This window comes from Acipenser ruthenus, chromosome 1 (genome assembly GCF_902713425.1).
Source record: "Acipenser ruthenus chromosome 1, fAciRut3.2 maternal haplotype, whole genome shotgun sequence".
Classification (NCBI taxonomy): Eukaryota; Metazoa; Chordata; class Actinopteri; order Acipenseriformes; family Acipenseridae; genus Acipenser; species Acipenser ruthenus.
Genome location: NC_081189.1, coordinates 38,650,543 through 38,673,551, shown reverse-complemented (window position 1 = coordinate 38,673,551; position 23,009 = coordinate 38,650,543). Strand labels below are relative to the sequence as shown.

At 38.3% G+C, this 23,009-nt stretch overlaps 2 protein-coding genes across 2 annotated transcripts in view; one reads left to right on the top strand and one right to left on the bottom strand.

The window, feature by feature from the left end:
• Positions 1–225: 225 nt before the first annotated feature.
• LOC117421557 (S-phase kinase-associated protein 2) lies at positions 226–10,292 on the bottom strand. Its single transcript, XM_034036085.3, has 10 exons — positions 10,030–10,292; positions 8,158–8,402; positions 7,826–7,937; positions 7,233–7,376; positions 6,950–7,084; positions 6,346–6,444; positions 5,704–5,831; positions 2,699–2,750; positions 2,353–2,460; positions 226–1,613 (listed from the first exon to the last, which is right to left on the bottom strand). The coding sequence occupies exons 1-10, from the start codon at positions 10,041–10,043 to the stop codon at positions 1,400–1,402; spliced, it is 1,251 nt and encodes a 416-aa protein (XP_033891976.3). The 5' UTR covers positions 10,044–10,292; the 3' UTR covers positions 226–1,399.
• A 906-nt stretch (positions 10,293–11,198) lies between these two features.
• The window catches only part of LOC117421233 (G-protein coupled receptor-associated protein LMBRD2B), a 35,662-nt gene continuing 23,851 nt past the window's right edge, over positions 11,199–23,009 (top strand). The window contains exons 1-4 of the mRNA XM_034035349.3: positions 11,199–11,355; positions 17,857–18,083; positions 18,597–18,703; positions 22,507–22,605. Coding sequence (XP_033891240.3) covers positions 17,910–18,083; positions 18,597–18,703; positions 22,507–22,605 — 380 coding nt within the window. The 5' untranslated portion in view covers positions 11,199–11,355; positions 17,857–17,909. The remainder of the gene's footprint in view (positions 11,356–17,856; positions 18,084–18,596; positions 18,704–22,506; positions 22,606–23,009) is intronic.

Genomic DNA, 23,009 nt, shown 5'->3' with positions numbered 1-23,009 from the left:
ACAAAGAAGCTACTGAATTAAGTTTTTAATTTCAATCTCACAGGGTTTGTTTGTATGACATAACAGAAAACAATGAAGCTGACGAAGCTGTTTTCTATTTCTTAATTGCGTCCACCCAGAAGCTTGTTTCCCCCTTTAATATTTTAAAATAACAACTGAATACAGACAACAGCACATTACAGGGGCGAATGGAGGAGAAATACAGTACTTCAATATCCCAAGATATTCTTTTAAAATCTTTTATTTTAGTATTGTGTCCCCTAGTGTTTATTTATAGTTTTGCAATGATTGGACAACATTCCAAATCAGAAAAAGTAACAGCACTGGAGTACAAAGCTTTAAAAAGGATCCCGTTTAGTCAACATCGACAATGTAACGTTATAGGCATCAACTTCATGTAACATTTCAACAAGAAAAAAACAATAATAATACAATTATACTAGCCAGTCAATTTGAGTGTCATAAAATGCAAACATTTAACCTACAACTACAGCAGCTGCCAGATTTAAAATAAAAAAAAAATCCTAAACTTTAAACAAGTCAAATCATAATATCTGTGGGAAAACTATAAGTCAGCATGTAAACATTTCAGCTACTGTGTTCATCTGTCTATAGTTTTCCTTCAGAATACATGATTTTTCTATCTACAGACCCCATTTTAACAGCACAATTATGAGGAGGACACCAAGAGGTGGTTCAATAGTTACCACACCGTTTAAAAATCATTCTACATGCATATTACAATTCCATGTAGATCAGAAACTAAAGCAAACCACCTTAAAACATCATTTCTGTACATATAAATCCTCTTGCCTGGAAGCACAGTATTTACCCATACAGGAGAGTTGACATGTAGGAATATGAGAAACAAACTGGTTTTATTGTTCTTCATGCTTCATTGTTAGCAGAGCTTTAATAATCAGATGGATGTTTTACATAAATCATCCACTTTGTTTGCTTTTATGCTCCAGAGGGCATAAAATCATTAAGTAATGGGTATTTAAATTAAAAAATTAAATAAAAATAATACTACTTCACTCCAGCGGAAGTGGTGCACATTAAAACAATACAATAGAAACAAGTTATCGTTTCAAGTTTCTTCTAAAAATAATACCTTCATCTCCACCATCAGCATCACCATCATCATCATCTGCACATATGCTAAAATCAGCCATTCTTTAACAAATGGACACTAAAAAGACTGTACAGTTAGTAAAAAAGAGCTGGGATTTACTGTGGAGGTATTGCATAAAACAGCTGTGTTCTTTGTTTGGGGTGGCATATTGTCACAGAGGAGGTATTTGAAACTTTAGGGTGAAGTTGCTACAACCACCACCACCGTCCCAAAACTACCTCTGCAGTTTTTAAATGTCAGGTTGGCAATGTCAGTGCCCCTTCACTATGCGGTGAACGGAGCTCTGTAGGTCAGCCTGCAGGAGATGCCCCAGATGTCTCTGTTCTTCTTGCTTCCCACAGTGGGTCGGGCGATGGTGGTAAAATAGCAGGAGTTGATTTTAATGTGCGGCAGGCCTTTTGTCAAAATCGGTAGGTTCATGTCCTGCAAGATCCCAAAAACCTCCAGCATCTTCAAAGATGGAAAGTTCTCAAAATCCCTGTGAAATAAAACCAACCAAACAAGGTCAGAAACCTCAGTAATATAGTTTTGAAGGCAGCGTTTCAAAAGGGTAAATCACCATTTTTATTGGCTTAATGGTGTGAGGCAGCACCGTACTGCATGTGTGCTGCATCCTTTCAGCACAGTATGAACACAATGACATTATTATTTATTTCTTAGCAGACGCCCTTATCCAGGGCGACTTACAATCGTAAGCAAATACATTTCAAGTGCTTTTCAGCACACACACACACACACACAAAAGACTCTTGGCATTAGTGCCCATCAAATGATAAAATAATGCATCCGTTTCTGTTTTATGCTATTTAAAGACAGTAAACATGTTTAAAAATATAATTTCAATAAATATAAACTAATAATACCTGAAAGTGGATGTACACTAAAAAATAGAGCATTTTGACCACTGTCAGTATTGTATACTTTTGGTTTAAAAACTAGATCTAATACTTTTTTTTAGTTTTTGGAACACACTCCATAATAGGGACGGGAAGAAGGGAAAGATCGTGTGCACCTGATTTAAGCTCTAATGATAAATATATAAGTGATTAGAACTTGTCTATGTCAGGTGTGGAAATAAGACCCCCATTACATAGCAGTTTGATCCATATCCATTCACCTAGCACAATGCAGTGCTCCAGTGGAGTACTGTATATACTATGTTTATTACAGTGCTGTTGTGGGGGTCTGTACCAGGTCTCCTAAAAGGCTGTACTTACACCAGGGCCGCTGGGTGGATCTGGTAACACCGGCTGAGGGCTAGCTGATGGAGGGCTGGGAGTTTGCAGAAATGCTGAAAAGAGTCTGATGTCAGCAAGACACTGTCACTGGAAATGAAAGCAAAGTGAGAGAAACTGTTTGACACAGAAATGAAATGCTCAATTTAATAAACAATATAAACAACGTACATAAATGAAGTTGGAGGTTATTCCAGAATACATTTGTTGAACAATTAATGTTACGAGAAATTTAAACTACGGAAAACTTTTTTTTTTTCCAGTTCAATTTGGAACCTATCTGAACTAAACTGAAAAAAAATGAAGGAAATAAGAGTGTGTTACTCACCTCAGATCTAGGTTAGTAATGTGTGGACATCTTGACACTAATACCTCCACATCTAATTGGAAATACAAGATTTCAGAAGTTACAAGAGTTCAAAGTTTAGAAAAACTCATATGAGGACCCTTACCTTTTACATCAGTGGCTTTGTTTACATATCAACAGTATTCCACATTTGTGTATTAGGAATTGAAATATACAGTCAACCTCGGATAACTCGACTGGTGGATAACTCCACACCTTCGCTTAATTCGACAGACAGCCTTGGTCCCGGGTTTTCTCCATATAAAATATATACATCCTGCCTCTTACTTTTTAATTCGACACCGCGCTTTACTCGTAGCTCGACATGTATTACCGGTACTGGTTTTTGTTCACCGAGCTAATTCTGTATAACGTACATTTGTTAACTTAAGTCGTCAAATTAGACAGTACAAACCAATACCTAAAAGTATAGTGAACAGTTTGTGGTTGGATTTTTTTCATAAAAATAACGATGTAGTTATTTGATTAATTCTTAATTCAATCGAACTATACAAGTTGTACCAAGTGTAGTGGCAGCAGAAAAGAATATCCACTAGAAACTGTCCTCTGGGCATCACATGATTCTAGCGCATTTGCCAAGCACTCCCACCTTTCACTTCCCGAGCTCGGCAACGAAACCAACCCAACCCACCCTGACACTAACCCAACCCCAACCCTAACCTTAACAACCCCAGCCCTAAAACCTAACCCTAATACCTAACCTTAAACCTAACCCTTAAGAATCATCTGATGCCCTGAAGACAGTTTCTAGTGGATATTCCTTTGTGCTGCAGGGTAGTGTCCAGAAATGTACTGTTGTCCCTTTAAGTAATACAACGTAACCTAGCATAAAGGAAGTACAGTCAAGAACCGGAAGGATTAAAGCTTGTGACAGACAGACAGGCACGGCACAACGCATTTTGCCGCCTGTATCGCTGCCATTGCTTTCCTATGGTGTTGGACAGATCAACGCGGGACGATACCGCCAGTTTTTTTCTGGCTGCCGCACGGTACCGTCGGTGGATTAACCAATGACAGCCAAGTGGTGACAACACGTGCTTGCCAGGAAAAATCATGAAACTGTTGTCTACGGAGGTGTCCAAGCACCCTGAAGTGTTTGATCCCTCCCATATTTCACACAAGGACAGGCAAGTCAGTATTTTATACATCACCCCTGATAAGCAAACCTGTAGCCAATTTTATAATGTTATGACTTTTTGCCTTTTTTTATTTCTATAGTTTGCTACTATTTTTACTAAATAACTGTCTATAAAAGGATACATTTTCTAACACTTTAGTAGTAGGCTACTTGCTGTCAGCAATGTATTGTATGTTTCTTTGCTAAGCTCAGATCGCTCATTTCAAACACCTGCATATACGTGACAGAAAAACAACTTTGAAAAACAAAACAGTGTTTTATTTAGTAGATTATATGGGGGGCATTACAGCTATGGCCACAAGTTTTGCATCACACCCTATAGAATTAATAATATTACGTTGACATATTGAAATTGCATATAGCTTTGTAGTTCCAAAAACTGAAAAATCTGACACTTTGAAATCTAACATGAAATACTGTACTACTATTGTAGTTTCCGGTAGACTTCTGAGATACCATTTTGTAGTTTCTTAAATTGCGTGACGTTAAATAAAATATCTAAATTATGTTCATAGGTTTATTTTTTTAATTAAGGTCTGCATCCTAATATTCTACGAGGTGATGCAAAACCTTTATCCATATATGTAAATTCTATTTGAGTACATAGCCTTCAGTGTGGTACTGACAACTACTGCACCGCATAGTGCATACCACTCCTGTGTGTCCGGGTGCAGACTAGCGGTACTGCACCGTGGAAATGCCCAGCGCTGTGCCTGTGTCTCGGGCATACAGACAGTGTGTGGACAGACACGACGAGAATAGCAGTAACAGCAGCAGAGTGGTAGATTACTGCAGGAGAATAGTAGTAAACATCATTAATGTTAACTAATAAACCACGGAATAAAGCTCATGTGCATCCGAATTTTCATTACTAAAAGAGTAAGGACATTACACCGAGTTTGTTGTACAGTACTGTATACTGTAATTGATTAATTCACTGCAGTTCTTTCAACCATTTTCATAAGTACATTTAAAGGGGAACTGTAATACAAATGAATATATAACCATTTCAATAGAACATATGTTAACTAAAGCTTTTGATGTATTTTCAGCCTCTCCTAGAGCAGTATATCGTATAAAAAACATTAAAACAAATTAACATTGAATGTATTGGAGCTCTCTTCTGTCGCGCTTTGTGCGATGTCCTGTCGTTGACTCGCTCTATAGTCACACATAGTATTCTATTGACCGTATGTCCTGTTCCTATATTATGTAGCCATTGTGTTGTTATGGCCGCCCTTTGTTGGTTTAAAGGCACAGGCACACAAAAATACTTTTTGTTATCCTTTTGTTATTTTTGCACCTGAATGCTTTGAATTCCGACATAATTCACCCTGCAGGCGTTCACTGGTGTGGGTGGCTGTCAAAGATATGATGGAACAGAGGCGCCAGAAAGGTTCCAATATGGCGGCGGCCTGCATTTCCAGCTGACCCAGAAAGCTGACAAAAAAAATTAAATGCTGGCCAAACGTTTGACTTAACAAAATTGGCGCAGCGAGACGCATTTGTTACGTATACAGAGCACTTAGAGAGCTTTGTTATTTTGAGTACAGTTCCCCTTTAACTAAAAATAAATTTATAAACACTGTAACTGTAAAAGTGCGAGTTCTGTTACTTCCATGCAGGTTAACCCGTGGATAACTTGACCCCTTGGATATAAGTCAACACTAAATGGCCATGGAGTTAACCGAGGTTGACTGTATTTTAAATTCTATTTATGTGATGAGGAGCTAAAAAAAGTCACTGTAAACATACTACTTTACATGTTAATGAAATAAAGTTTTCTATGTCAATATTTTTCACAGCGACAGGTCATTCCTGTACATACCAGCAATGTGTAAGTTCTGGCGGTACCCGCTGAGGTTTAGCTGCGTGACGCTTTCAGGAATGTTGTTCACGGCCGCTTTAACATGGTCCGAAGTGAATTCACACCAGGACAGGTTCAGTTCATCCAGGCTGTAAATCACAAAGACAGAGAGAATTAAAAAAAAACAAAAAAAAAACAAAAAAAAAAAAAAAACAAAAAACAAGAGCTTAACATGCAGGAAACACTTTTCATTGCAATGCTCAGGACTGTTACCAAATCTGTCCAGCTCTGTTCAGGGTCTAGTTTTAAAGCTATAGTGGCTCATACAGACCTGTCAAAAACAACAATAATACTCTGAAGTCATACTCTCCGTACTTTATCCGTGACGTTACAGATTCAACTTAGTCAAACCATGTTTTCTTCTTTCTTTGATGTGATGTTTTTGGAGCGAATTGGACTAAAGTCTCCCCACATCACCCTGCAAGCTTCTTTGGGGATTAAAGTTGATTATATTATTGCTCTGTGATGTAAACTACTGTCAAAGGGCTAACCCAAGCCTCCACAGGGGCAGGGCTGGTACATTAACCATCTGTCCTATCAAGTCCCTTGGCCATTAGAGGAATTTAGATTTGAGAGGCCCCCCTAAATGAGAGAAAGACTTACAGTGTGCAGTGGTGGAGCATCTCTCCCAGTGAATGTGCAGAGAATCCTGAACATCCAGACATGTTCAACCGCAGCAGCTCAGGGTTCTGTGCTAAACATCTAGATGAGAGGCAAGTAAAGAACAAGTCTTACAATCTTTCAGCCTATCAATGGTTTATCAACAGACGACATCTATACATCTTTTTAATCCGCTCCACGTACAGTGTTCACCTCTTTTCTTGGATGGGTAAAAAGTTGACCCCTTAAATGCAAAAGATCAACACTTTCATCTTAAATGGTTTAGGTGTTATTTTACTGTCTGAGGTGTTATTTTAAACCTTTATCTGTTTTGTTTAGGTTTCTAGTTCACAATTGGAAATTAGATCTTAGAAGGGCAGCCACGTCCTTAAGATATTCTGTGCATCAGAGCTTTGGTACATGTTCTGTTTCAGTCATCGCAATGACTTTAAAAAAGATTTATATATATATATATATATATATATATATATATATATATATATATATATATATATATATATATATATATATATATATATAAAATGACCTCTCACAGAGAACAAATACATTAGTATTGCTATGGAGATAGTGCTTCTAAGGCACTTACATGAGGACTTGATCTGAAAGAACCAGTCCCTCTAAACTGAGGTCCTGGAGCCTGAAGCAACGGCCAATGATGTCCTCAAGCACTGCTACACTCACGGTGCAGCTGGATAAATCCATATGTTGAACACGCAGAGACCTGCAAAGGCAAAACACAAATAAAAAAATCTAGTGAGTTTCAAATAATGGGGACTGAGGTTAACACAACACTAACATAGCAGCATCAACGACTGCAAAAATGATTGTGAGAACAGAAATTCATGAAAGGGGCAGAGTCTCCAGCTCACCTTATGTTTTTGAGAGAAGGTTTGCCTATGCAGGTCCTGGGGCAGCGCAAGGCCACCACCCCAGCTGTCAGGACCTGACTGAGGGCCGGCGCAAGCAGTGCCTTTCTTGTCAGATCAACGCTGTGCCACAGAGACTCATCGAACCTGGAGGATAAAGAAACACTGGTTAACCAGTGCCAGCTCCCGGGAGTCTTCTACAATAAGCTTGAACATTCATGACACAGCCGTCTGTCCAGAAAAAAAATACCCCAAGGCCTCCTGTGTAATTGACAGCAATAGTTAACAGGGGTTTTAAAAGAGGTCAACAACCAAACCAAAATTCCTGATTCATGACACACACACACTGAAGGTATCAATAAAGAAGACAGTTCCACACGCAGGGATTAAATTATAGGTCTTCTGTCTAACTGTATGTGTATGCTTATGCTTCTTTCCTGATTTTTCTTTAATTCTCTAACATATGCTACTACCGTTGCTAGTTTTTATTTATTTATTTATTTATTTATTTATTTTTTAAACAGGGATCATAAAAGGATAAGAACTGCAGCTCAGACATCATACTTATTTATTCATATTCCCGAAAAATGACTTACGCCAGGCGGTGCCAACGTTTACAGACTTGGGAAACCTTAAGTAGGTCAACCAATGGAAGGCCATGAAATATTCTCAGTAGCAGCTCGTCAGGTAGGCTGTCCCAGGAAATCACTGGAGAAACAGAGAGTCAAAGAAAATATTAGCTGCAGTCTAATTCCTTCAGGTTTCACACTTAAGCAGCAGTACCAAAAATAAATAATAATGCAATTATACAAGTGTTTTGACAAAAAGTAGTCAAGACAAGGATTATAAATACAAATTAGGATATATTCTGCTGACTTTATGCTCTTCAGAAACACAGCACTGATTACACGCTCCCGTCATGTCCTACCTGCTTCGGATTCTCGCTTTTTCCTTGGCCTCCGAGCGAGAACAAAGGGGACGTCTTCATTCTCTTTCCCATTGCAGATTCGGGGTCTTTTCTGCGGAGGAGACCAGCTTTGTATCAGATCCTGAGGAGTGCACTCATTTTCACAATTGTCCTCGAAAGGGACCTTGTGTGTCTTCTTGGTTTCCTGCAGCTGTGTCCACTTTGGCAAGTTCCCACTGGAGGAAGGGAGCTCCTGAAGGTGCTTTCTGTGTTTTTAAAGAAAAAAAGGTTTTCAATAAAATATAGTTTACAGAAAATAAACATTCCAGGTGGGCCTGGGTGTGACCCTTGGTAGTTAATAGCCTGATGCAGCGTGGGCACCTCCCACACCCTGCGTGTTTTACTGTGCTTCACTGCTGCTTTTTAAAATGAACCCATACTACCACTGTTCTTTCCCACAACAGAAACGTGATTTGCTTTTGTCCGATTAAATTAAGTGGAGACATTATGGACAAATCCTGGGCAAGCTGGAAGAAAGAAACAAAACATCCTGACCTGGCAGAAACCGATTAACCTACAGTAAAGGTCAAATACACTGTGCTCCAATAAAATGCAAATTTATTTTATTGTTAGTTCTTTACTGGAATACCAAGATCTTATATCTACAGTTTACAAATGTATATGGCTTTAGCTGAATTAGGTCTAAAATATACTTCTGTGGATGAAAAAAAACCAACAACCAACAAAAAACTAAACAAAACCCCAGAAATAACACATCTAATTTGACTGTTGTATATTCGTATTGATATTCTTACCTGGAGTTATATATTGTGTTAGACTGTAGCCAAGGGTCTATTTGTTAACCCATCAACAGACAAACAAATGCTACATAACCATATGGGGAAACATGATCACAGCAGACAAGTACATTCCTAATGAATGAGCTAGGCAAAAAGCTACAAACTGAGCGGAGGACAAGATTGAAAAAACTTAGGCCCGGGTGTTGTTGTTTGAGCTCACGTAGCAGATCGACACGAACACCAATTTATAATTTATATAAATTGAGAGGGTCTGGAACCAACTCTCCAGTAATGTTGTTGAAGCTGACACCCTGGTATCCTTCAAGAAGCTGCTTGATGAGATATGGGATCAATAAGCTACAAACAACCAAACGAACAAGATGGGCCGAATGGCCTCCTCTCGTCTGTAAACTTTCTTATGTTCTTATACAACAGAACACGTCCTAGGGCACGGTCATTTATATATATATATATATATATATATATATATATATATATATATATATATATAAATGTATACACACACACATATACTGCACTGTACGGGCTACTATTTACCATACAAGCTGCAGCATGTATAGTATATGTAGGTGGTATCGAGAATTCTTCTTTACATCAAACAATAGCAGACTTAATTGCACGCGCTCAACTTTTTCAAAAATACCTTAGAACTTACAAATAAAGACCTTGATAAAAAAAATGTTCCTAAAAATGTGACCTGACTATCTTTATTTTTGTAATGCATTTCCAAATAATGTATCATTTTATACTGTGCTAGATTTCGGCATGCTACATAAAGTACATATGTAATTGTTTGATGATGTGTGTTAAAATGCAGTACCGCTGCTGCTGCGATGGTGGGTTGTTGTCCATTGCATTATTTTTGTATCGCTGTGCAATGCTCAGGTCAGTTGAATTTCATTATTTCATGCTGAAATATCAACGATCATGTTAACCCCGATTCATGTACAGTCTTGATTTATATTAATATTCTGGGTAACTGTTTCGTTATGTCTTCCACCTCCAGTAATAACGTTACAGAATCTCGGATCACCCCACATTTAAAACGTATTGTAAGGATTGACAACATTACCTTTCTCTGAACATCTTCGTTTGTTCCAGTTATGCGTCCTAATCAGATCGTTTTATAAACGTATGTATATATTGTTTATTTCAGTATATTAGCATATAAGCGGGATAATTTAAACCTCCCGCTTCTTAGCCCGCCTTAAAAATTAAACGAGATACACTTTGGAACACTGAAACAGGAAGTGCAATTTGATTGGCTCTCAGTGTTCTGACGTTAATGGAAATTTACAGAAATTCCACAGACGCTCAATGAACAGGACATCATGGAGTTGAATAAATGTTGTATTCTACCCACACAATACCCGATATATTATTTTTTTCAGGCTAAGTTCACCAAAATGGTTCAACAAATAGAAACGCAACTAAGCGCATAAAATAAAACCTGTAAAAAATAAAAAACTGTATAATAACCTATCAAAACCTCAACACATACCGGATTAGCGTATATGAAATACCCTTTAAAACAAATGTGTCTTAAAATGTACAAGAGAGCAAAGCCTTTCAAGGCCCTGAACGCCATAAAAGCACTGAGCCGTAGATGAAACAGCCCATGCTAATTAGATCATCTGAATTTGGGGGGAGGCAATATTTACGGGCAATGGTGAACAAAGTACTGACTGTAATATGTGACCATGCCACAATATATTTCCCTTCTTGTGTGTCTTTACCCAATAAAAAAGTGTGCTCGTTTAAAACAAGGTTACACAATTTGTATGATCCCACTATACTTTTGAGGAACAATATTATTAGTCTCGTAGTACTGGACGGTTGTGTCTGTGTTAATGGTAAATGTTTTTTGTACAGTACACTTTTAAATGTTTTGATTTAGTAGTAGTAGAAGTAGAAGTAGTAATAATAGAAGTAGTAATAATATGACAATGATATACAGTACATGGTGAACCAAAATGTTCCTGCGAGAGACGGAAGACATAACAAAAACTAGGCTGTTCGGTCATGGTTAGCAATTTTGGTGTTGTCACAATTCTAAATTATGGATAGCTTCCAAAAGCAAACACAATTGTGAATCAGCTGAAACCCGTGTGAAACGTCGGCGAAACTGACGCTATGTTTCTCAGTGACTTCTGGGACTGATAGTTTTCCATACTAAATTGTGGCGTGCAACTCATTTGGTAGTCCATTTTAAAGACTACATGTCCCAGCACCCTCAGTAGACCGAGCGTGACATCACAGGCAGGAAACTACCGCGAGTGTGGTATGACGCGCCTCCTTTTATGGAACATACACATCGGAGGATTGCTGTAATTTAACAATTTGAAACATTACAAGTGGGAGTGCTGTACACATCATTACTGACAGCCACCGCGAAGAGGTAAGATAATGTTAGATTTAATAACAAATACAAATAACCAATAATAGATGAGTAGTGATGTGAAAAAAACCAGGTCAAATTATCGTCGATACAAGAAAAATAAACAACAAAGCTCATAGGTTGAGCTTTTTATACTGAGGTGTACAGCGTTGTAGGTAGGGATTGCATGGATGGTATTGGACAGACCCTGGTTGAGACAAATGTATCTTTGCCAGCCAGCAAGTCACCAACACCACCACATATACGGACTCTATACACAGTGAATTGGGACTGTAAACACAGTACAGACCAGCAGAATGTTAAACAATTAGCATTAGTATTACGCACTCATTCTTTGATAATGTAAAGTATATAGTCAAGTTGGTTTCAATAGGGTTTGGGTGCTAAGCCTGTCGTGTTACTAGGAGCAGTAGTAAATAAGTATTCAGCATTCAGAATGATGTATTTAATCAAAAACCTGCCCAAAAATCCCTGGTCTTTTGAAGATCACTCCTTGTTGAAGTATTTTTCTGTTGTATTTATTTAATGTGCCTCAGGTTCCCTTTTTCCTTGTCAAAAAATGGGCACCCTCTTGTAATTACTGCCCTATGTTAATATAAATAAATAAATAAATTCAAATTACCCCAGAGCGACTCCTACTGGAGAAAGGGCGCTGGGAGTAATCACACTTCCCATTGACATAGCTTGGTACATTGTCAATTATTTATTTATATATATATATATATATATATATATATATATATATATATATATATATATATATATTTGATTGGCTCTTGTAATGCTGAAATTTGCATATTTCCCTATTAGTTAGAAAAAAACACCTTTGCTCTTTACACTCTGGCAGAACTAAGAGCTACTCACAGTGATACATTGACAGCTCCTTCATGCAACTTTATTGTATTATACCATTACAATTGTTTTATTTATTTCAGAAAATTAGCCTCTGCACTTCAAAACAATGCCCACAGTCTCTTGCTTTATTGTCACCAAAGACACAGCCTTACAATGTGTGATCTGACAGGCTGATTGTCTAATTTCACAGGTGACAAAGCTCTTCAGTTGGCAGATAAATAGTAGCTTTCTGGCTGAATAGCATTCGATTGGATGTCTGGCTTTTTCACATCACAGTTCAATAGTGCATATACAGTTGTCTACAGGCTACTGCAGTTAAATTTAAAAAAGAAGTTCAAAAAAGAAGTTGCTGCTATGTAATCATTTCCAGTTTTGTTTGTGGAAGGATGTGCTGTGCTAGAATCACAACCAAGGGATTTTTGGTGATGCCTTTAATTCGAATCAGGTGAATATATAGCTGTATAAAATAACAGTATATTTCTAGACCACAAAGGTCTCTTCTGATGAAAAGAGGGAATTGAAGGTAAATAAACCTTCACCAGTGCTATAAACTGAGCTGTAAGAGGAACTTGCTTTTTTCCATCAGTTCCCACTTGTCACCTAAAGAAGAGGCCTTTTGTGATCTTGACAGCTGATGCGTTCACTCAGCTAAAGGTATAAAAAAAAACTTGTGGAAGAAAATAAAAAACATCCCATGTTCCTATGTTAACTTCAGAGACAAAGCTCCCGAGTGGCGCATCCAGTAAAAGCACTTGCGTAGAGTGCCGGATGCGCCCTGTAGTCTGGACGTCGCGAGTTCGAGTCCAGGCTATTTCTTTGCCGACAAAGGACGGGAGCTCCCAGGGGGCGGCGCTCAATTGGCCGAGCGTCGCCTGGGGGGAGGGAGGGTTAGGTCGGCCAGGGGGTCCTCGACTCACCGCGCACCAGCGACCCCTGTAGTCTGGCCGGGCGCCTGCGGGCTTGCCTGTAAGCTGCCCGAGAGCTGCGTTGTCCTCCGACGCTGTAGCTCTTTGGAGGCTGCATGGTGAGTCCGCAGTGTGAAAAAAAGCGGTCGGCTGACCGCACACACTTCGGAGGACAGTGGGTGTTCGTCTTTGCCCTCCCGAGTCAGCGCAGGGGTTGGTAGCGGTGAGCTGAGCATAATAAAATAATTGGCCATTCCAAATTGGGAGAAAATAATAAAAATAATTGGCAACGACTAAATTTATAAAACAAAAAAAAAAAAAAAACTTTAGAGACAGCATTCAGGGTTGATGAGTTTATCTAATTTGCCTATTTTATTGTTTAATGTTACACTTTAATGTTAAATTATTATTATTATTATTATTATTATTATTATTATTATTATTATTATTATTATTATTATTATTATTATTATTTATTTCTTAGCAGACGCCCTTATCCAGGGCGACTTACAATCATAAGCAAATACATTTCAAGTGTTACAATACAAGTAATACAATAAGAGCGAGATAAATACAATAACTTTTGTTCAAGCAAAGTACAAGTGTGGCAAAATACAATTCAATAATACAGCAGATAATAGTGATAGTTACATCAGGATATGATTAAATACAAAATACTACAGGTTAAACACTTGGCAGATTACAGTATTCTGAAGTACAGGATTAAATGCAGTAAAATAGGGGGCAGATAAGAGCAAATAAAGCGCATTTAAATGAAGGGTGATAGTGTCCCAGGATAAAAACAGAGGAGTTCTACAGGTGCTGTTTGAAGAGGGGAGTCTTAAGGAGGTGCCGGAATGTGGTCAGGGACTGGGCAGTCCTGACATCGGTGGGAAGGTCATTCCACCACTGCGGAGCAAGGGTGGAGAAGGAGCGGGCTCTGGAGGCAGGGGAGCGTAGCGGAGGTAGAGCCAGTCTTCTAGTGCAGGCGGAGCGGAGAGGTCAAGTGGGGGTGTAGGGAGAGATGAGGGTCTGGAGGTAGCTGGGTGCAGTCTGGTCAAGGCATCTGTAGGCTAGTACAAGAGTCTTGAACTGGATGCGAGCGGTGATCGGGAGCCAGTGGAGTGAGCGGAGTAGTGGAGTAGCGTGGGAGAAGCGAGGCAGAGAGAACACCAGCCGGGCAGCGGAGTTCTGGATGAGCTGGAGCGTGGTGACGGGTGGCGGGCGCAGGGAGGCCAGCCAGGAGGGAGTTGCAGTAGTCTAGGCGGGAGAGTACCAAGGCCTGGACCAGGAGCTGGGTAGCGTAGTTGGTGAATTAAAATGGCAAGCCAAAAAGCCAAAAAGCAGACCTTCTGAAGTGGACAAAAAGCATGGGTTTCTGCTTGTAAACGTGTTGGAAATTCAGATTTCAAATATATTATACCAGTAATTGGTTAAAATGTCTTCTCTTCCAACGTAGGTTACATGTAAACACATTCTTGGCAAAAAATATTTAGCATGCCACTCCTTTTATTCTGTATTTAAGGCAATATTCCAAATACCAACTTTACTCAAATGGTTGTACAGTAGTGAAAAAAATCTGTCCTCTACCCCTGGGCTAAGTGCTCAGACAGTTTAGTATCTATGGCATTCAAATCTTGACACAAAATTGTGAAAGCTATGAATGTGCTCTTTTACTTATATCTGAAATAGGAGGTACCTTGCACCAGGTGCAAACTCTGTGAGTGTTTGTTTTTTTTAATCGGTTGTTTAAGAAAGCAATGTACCAGTTCAAATGAAAAACTCGCAAGCTGGAAGTTAACATTTGAAAGTACCAAAATAACAAAGCCGAGACAATACAATACAAATTCATCTCCTCTACACACACCTTCGTCATTCTGTAACTTTTGCTAAGGCTGATGTGAACGTGGCACTGTTCCAGCCTTGCCATGAATAATGTGTCAGCAAGTTATACTGTATACAGTACAAGGAGATGATTCACTCAGGGTTTGCAGTCATTCAGAGCACTTGAGTCGGTTACCTCCTTATCTGTCCATCTCTTGGCTAAGTTCTGAACTCTTCTCCAGAAGCACATTCTGTTCTAAAGGTATTTTCTTGTGTTTGTAAATGGCTCGCTTTTTGTTTTGAAGATACTAATGCCAGTCGTTTGGTTTGTTCTTGGGTCACAACACACTGATCTAAGCTGGGAATTTCTATATTTGGTCTCTTGATTGCTAGATGGGGATCATTATTATTGCAGTCAAGCATTGTTAAACCATTTAGGTTAATTAATTCTGTCCATTTATGGAAACTGCACACATGCTCGCAGGATATTCAGAATTATATAACTTATTAGCAGTTTTTGTAATTTTGCTTTTGGGGTTTTTAATAATTTTCACTTAATAACTCATACCTAATGTTGCACAAAGCTTTGCTTTGCACCCAATGCAGTATACGGTAATGTGTTTTTTACACTGCCTTCTTGTCTTCCACATGCCTCCAACAGCCTCGATTTTCAAACAGCTATGCACAAACAAACATAGAAACTATATTTACTATCCTGCATTTATTGGAATATATGATCCTACATAGACCATAGCCTTGAAAACTGTATTATGAATCAACGTCTTATAGTATTAGGAAATGTCTATTTTTATAACTACAATAAATTTCATATTTTAAGCAATTCTGAAGAATCTCAAGCAGCATTTTATTCTTAAAACATTTAAAATAATATGTTAAAGCAGTGTTTAGAAAACTGTCTTTCTGTTCCCTTTCAGCTCAAAGTGCAGTTCTTGTGGGGATCACACAGTAGCTTTTTTTTTTTTAGTTGGCCAAATTCTAGTTTCTTTCAGTCGCTTACATCTATACCACAAACACACACACGGAAAGGGAATTTAAAACCATTATAAAGTTAGGGAAATGTCCTCTGTGAAATATCAACTGTAGCTTCCCTTTGAACTTTTCTAAATTAATCTATTGAGTGTTTATTTTTACTTCAAACTGTGCTAGATTAAGGTCATGTGCAGTGTCAGCTGTTACTCAACATATGGTCTGTAGTGAATCAACTGTACATAAATGTGTGGCTATTGTACATATTGGGAGATCGAGCACAGAGATGGATTATCCTAGAGCTTGCAGAACACAGAGAATTTATTACAAAGTCTGTTGATGCATTTCTGTACAGCCATTTGTTTGACATACATTAGTATTCTATAGCAGCAGTGAAGGTCATACTTTTGAATTGTTTTTTCAGGGAAATGCTTCCTTTAAGAAAAATCTTTAAGAAACTAAGTCAAGTAGGCACGTTATATCCAGTGCATTCATCAGTGTTCTAGGTCCTTTGCTCGTATCTGAACCATGTGTCCATTCTAACCAATTTGCTACACTATCTGAAGATAGTGGTCTAAAGTCTGAACAGTCCTCAAGACAATGGATTTATTGTGAGTCACAAAACCATGAGATTTACATTATTTTGTTTGATAATTTAATTAGATTATAATAGAAATAAAAATTGTTTTCATAGAAACATCAGTTTTAATATTTAACTAATAAATATTAAAAAAAATAAATGGATATAAAAAAAAAGAGTTATGGTGTTTCAGAATAATTTCTCAGTTAAGTATTTCACATTTTTAAAATACGGCTATGGAGAAGCAGGATTATAACCAAATACCAGTTTGTCTGTTTAACAAAACATACCGACAAACAGAAGGCAGCCTTCTGGATATCACTGACCCTTCCCTTACACCCTGCACATTGAATATTCGCAACTGTGCAGGGTTTTCTGCCATCGTGGGGACTTCTCCCCTTGATCAAGAAAACCCCTACGTACACGAGTTCCTTTTGAGTTGCACGAGTGCATTTCAGTCAGTGGCCTCTAACTTTAAGATTGTTGTCTACATGATTTTTTGCAGCCCAATACGATAGAGAGATGCTATTGTGTTTGGTGCTGTAAAGAATCCAAACATCAGTCAGTGTCACTGCAGATTGATTGACTTCAGTCTTTTTCAAGCCTGTACCGTCTGACCTTGATGTGCATCATAATCCTTCATGTGAAGCTGCCCACCCACACGTTTCTGTTAACAGCGCTGTCCCATTGGTAAATCTTAAAAACCTGAAAGTACTGCACAATTGCAGATCGCAAATCTGTATCCTGTTGCTGTAAGATTTTATTTTCAGCCCATCTTTCTTCGTTACAGGCCTGTCTGCACTAGATGCAGATCCACCTGCTGTTAACCAGCGTCACCCAAGACTGATGTACATTCGTTGCTATGGTTTCGTTTTTTGGCTGCTGTTGGACATAATAATCCCCTAATTGCTTGCCAGTTGTTGTTCAGGTTCTAATAAAGCTCTGAGGGTGTGGCCCTTTTTTTAGAATAGACTGCCTAAATTATTAATGCATTCCTTGAAGCCCAGTGTATAGCATGTGTGCTTGAGTGGAGATTAGTGGAGCAGGGCAAAAAGTACACATTTCACTGTCTCTAGGGAAAACATTCTAAAATAATAAGTGCCAGTTTCACATTTAACCTCAACAGCCCTAGTGCTTGTGTATGTTTGTAATATACACTCAGTATTTTGTTGGAATTATCCGTTTGTTTTTTGCATCTGAAACTGACTGTTCCCTTCTTTTCCATTTCAAAAGCATCACCCCAAAGAGCCTCCTAATACTCCTATTGTTCTTATACAGTCAGAAGTGACACCTGACTATCATTGTATGTTCATTTGGAACCGAGAATCTAAATCTATCTTCTCTTTCCAGACTCATTATGAACCACCAGCTATAACTGGGATCCAATAACTGTCATTTGAACCATGAGCGGGGCAGCTTTAGGAATCGAAATTGTGGTTGTTTTTTTCTTGGCGTTGTTCCTGCTTCATCGATATGGGGATTTTAAGAAGCAGCATAAGATGGTGCTCTTTGGCACGCTGTTAGCCTGGTACCTCTGCTTCCTCATTGTCTTCATTCTCCCGCTGGATGTCAGCACGGTAAGGATCTCTTTAGTGGCAAACTCGGAGCATTATTTATGTTTTAGATGAATGATAATCTTGCTTAAGTTCACCATTCCTGTCATGCACTTTTGGAACTAATACTGTAGCCATTTGGCACCAGGGGTAAGTGAACCAACATAGCAATTTTATTTTTTTTCAAGAGTGGTTAAATGTGGAATATCAATATTAGAGGTAGAGGTGTATTATATATACAGTAACAGGATCGAGGATTGGATTAGATTAGATTGCCTTCTCTATCTAACACACAAGATGACAAACTCTTAACCACATTTAATTGGACAGCAGCCAATCAGGATGCAGGAAATTGCCAAGCCTACTTTAGACCCCACATTCAATACCTTTATTCAGTAACTTCACTACTGTATTTAAAGTCTCAGACTAAGGTAGTAAGTTCTCCCATGTCTTTTTCCTACCACAGCTTATAATTGACCTGCAGCAATAAAACCAATGAGCAATTGTTTTTTTTTTGTTTTGTTTTGTTTTTTTCAGACTATTTACAAGCAGTGCAAGATTGATAATGAAGAACATTCTACCTATTCTGCAGTAACAGTTCATTCCAATCAGTCCACAAGAAATGACAGCATCACTCCAGCAGGGTATGAAGGGAACTCTGATTACATTATAGCACTACCTGTATTTTGAGGATCACTTCTATAATTGTGATGCAACCAAGTATGGTCTTTCTTTAACACAACACAGAGTATTGAATTCAGAAACACAGGTCACTCACTTAGTTTTGAATGAATAGTTGGGCTACAGATTTAAAACAAAACAAAACAAAGAAAATATATATACAGGCGTGCTCAAATTTGTTGGTACCCCTCCACAAAAAACGAAGAATGCACAATTTTCTCTGAAATAACTTGAAACTGACAAAAGTAATTGGCATTCACCATTGTTTGTTCCATATTTAATAGAAATCGACTTTGCTTTTGATTTTTGATTTAACATAATATTGTAAATAAGAAAACAAATGAAAATGGCATGGACAAAAATGATGGGACCCCTAACCTAATATTTTGTTGCACAACCTTTAGAGGCAATCACTGCAATCAAATGTTTTCTGTAGCTCTCAATGAGACTTCTGCACCTGTTGACAGGTAGTTTGGCCCACTCTTCCTGAGCAAACTGCTCTAGCTGTCGCAGGTTTGATGGGTGCCTTCTCCAGACTGCAAGTTTCAGCTCTTTCCATAGATGTTCGATAGGATTCAGATCAGGACTCATAGAAGGCCACTTCAGAATAGTCCAATATTTTGTTCTTATCCATTCTTGGGTGCTTTTAGCTGTGTGTTTTGGGTCATTATCCTGTTGGAGGACCCATGACCTGCGACTGAGACAGAGCTTTCTGACACTGGGCAGTACGTTTCGCTCCAGAATGCCTTGATAGTCTTGAGATTTCATTGTGCCCTGCACAGATTCAAGGCACCCTGTGCCAAGCGCAGCAAAGCAGCCCCAAAACATAACCGAGCCTCCTCCATGTTTCACTGTAGGTATGGTGTTCTTTTCTTTGAAAGCTTCACTTTTTTGTCTGTGAACATAGAGCTGATGTGACTTGCCAAAAAGCTCCAGTTTTGACTCATCTGTCCAAAGGACATTCTCCCAGAAGGATTGTGGCTTGTCAATATGCATTTTAGCAAATTCCAGTCTGGCTTTTTTATGTTTTTCTTTCAAAAGTGGATTCCTCCTGGGTCTTCTTCCATGGAGCCCACTTTCGCTCAAAAAGTGACGGATGGTGCGATCAGAAACTGACGTACCTTCACCTTGGAGTTCAGCTTGTATCTCTTTGGCAGTTATCCTTGGTTCTTTTTCTACCATTCGCACTATCCTTCTGTTCAATCTGGGGTCGATTTTCCTCTTGCGGACGCGCCCAGGGAGGTTGGCTACAGTTCCATGGACCTTAAACTTCTTAATAATATTTGCAACTGTTGTCACAGGAACATCAAGCTGCTTGGAGATGGTCATGTAGCCTTTAGCTTTACCATGCTTGTCTATTATTTTCTTTCTGATCTCCTCAGACAACTCTCTCCTTTGCTTTCTCTGGTCCATGTTCAGTGTGGTGCACACAATGATATGAAACAGCACAGTGACTACTTTTCTCCATTTAAATAGGCTGAATGACTGATTACAAGATTGGAGACATGTGTGATACTAATTAAAGAAACTAATTAGTTTGAAATATCACTATAATCCAATTATTTATTATCTTTTCTAAGGGGTACCAACAAATGTGTCCAGGCCATTTTAGAATATCTTTGTAGAATAAGCAATAATTCATCTCTTTTCACAGCTTCTTTGCTTTATTCTATGACATACCAAAGGCATGCAAGTATACATGATAAAATAGCTTTTAATTTCATCACTTTTCAGGAGGAATGAAGCATTATTTCAGTGAGCTGTAAGGGTACCAACAAATTTGAGCACGTCTGCATATACAGTGCCTATAGAAAGTCTACACTCCCTTGAACTTTTTTCACATTTTGTTGTGTCAGTGCCTCAGAGTTTCATGCATTTAAATGATGATTTTTTCCACTTATCTACACACCATACTCCACACTGTTAAGGGGAAAAAAAACATTATTGAGAAAAAAAATTATATATTAAAAATACAAAACTGAAAGATCATAATTGGATAAGTCTCCACCCCCCTGAGTTAATACTTGGTGGAAGCACCTTTGGCAGCAGTTACAGCTGTGAGTGTTGGGAAAGGTCTCTACCAACTGTGCACACCTAGATTTGGCAATATTTGACCATTCTTCTTTACAAAACTGTTTCAAGCTCTGTCAAGTTCCTTGGGGAGCGCTGATGGACAGCAATCTTCAAGTCATGCCACAAATTTTCGATTGGATTTAGGTCGGGGCTCTGACTGGGCCACTCAAGGACATTTACCTTTTTGTTCCTTAGCCACTCCAGTGTCGCTTTGGCTGTGTGACCAGTCTTGGCCATAAAAGCCTGTAGCTCTTGCAAAGTTGCCATTGGCCTCTTGGTAGCCTCTCTGATCAGTCTCCTTCTTGCTCAGTCATCCAGTTCGGAGGGACGGCCTGATCTAGGCAGGGTCTTGGTGGTGCCATACACCTTCCACTTCTTAATAATCGTCTTGACCGTGCTCCAGGGGATATTCAAGGCCTTTGATATTTTTTTTATACCCATCCCCTGATCTGTGCCTTTCAACAACTTTGTCCCGGAGATCTTTTGAAAGTGCCTTGGTGCTCATGGTTGAGTCTTTGCTTTGAAATGCACTACCCAGCAGAGGGAACCTACAGGAACTGCTGAATGTATCCTGAAATCATGTGAATCACTACAATGTAACACAGGTGGAGGCCACTTAACAGTGTGTGATTTTGAAGGTGATTGGTTACACCTGAGCTAATTTAGGATTGCTATTACAAGGGGGGTGGAAACTTATCCAACCAAGCTATTTCAATTTTTATTTTTTATTAATTTTCTACAAATTTCTAGAATATTTTCTTCACTTGGAAGTTGTGGGGGTAGGATAAATGAAAGATACGTGTAGATAAATGAAAAGAAATATATATTTTAATGCACTTTAATTCCAGGCTATAAGGCAACAAAAGGTGAACATTTTGAAAGGGGGGTGTAGACTGTGTGTAATATATATATATATATAATATATATATATATATATAATTACATACACACACATACACTGCTGTGCAAAAGACATAGACATGTTGCATTTTTCTACTCTGTTGCATTATGAGCATCAACAATTTACTCAATTCTCCACTAGTGTTTTCTACTGTTATAACAACATTGACTTGCATAAAGAAGGAAAAACATTTGAGTGAAATAGCTCGCATCACTCGATTTTCAAGGTGTGGTATCTGAAGCATAATCAACAAGTACAGAGAAACATCATCGGTAATTGACAAACCCAGGACTGGAAGACCCAAAAAGCTGTCTAACAAGGATGAGCAATACTTGAAGATAATATCCTTAAGGAATAGAAAGAAGACAAGCTTTGAATTGACAACAGAACTGGCAGAAGGCACAGGTGTCATTGTCTATTAAATCAACAGTACGAAGGTCACTCTTGAAATCAGGACTTAAAGGGTTAAGAAAGGGGAACAAGATTAAAAGGCTAAAATATGCACAAGAACACAGAAATTGGACTATGGAACAATGGTCAAAGGTGCTTTGGATATATATATATATATATATATATATATATATATATATATATATATATATACTGCTGTGCAAAAGTCTTAGCCATGTACAGTAGGACAGCATGTGTTTTTGTATTAGTCCACTCTATAACGCTATATGGTCTATTAGTCCACGCTATATGGTTTATTTTTTTATTACAGTGATACACTAGATTGTAACATCTAAAATATTCCTGACCAAAACTTCATTATTTGTTGTCGTTTTTTCAAAGGTTACGCAAAGAGTGTTACAAACCATGGAGCTACATTCCAGATGGTATCATGCCCATATTTTGGCGTGTGGTCTACTGGACATCCCAGTGCCTGACCTGGTAAGTTATCAATAAAACCAGTTTGTATGTGTTTCTTTTTTTATTTTTATTACCAAGTACATTTTACACATGCACATTGTGTGTTTTTTTTATTTTTATTTATTACAGATGTTTTTGTTGTAATTGGTATGACTATATACATGGTTTTCCCAGGTATTTTCTACTTTAACTGACCATTGTAAGTCTGTAATCTATGGTAATTACTAACTTACAGAGTTCAGGCTAGCCAACGAAAACAGTTTGTATCTGATTAACATTGTAGTATATAAAATGAAGAATCTGGATGCTGTGTATTCAACTTAATGCTAATCATGGATAGCTCCTTTTGCTATTATCACAGAGCTTTGTATATTTTATCACTGTGTGACACTTGCATCAGTACATGTCCATTTTTGTATTTTCTT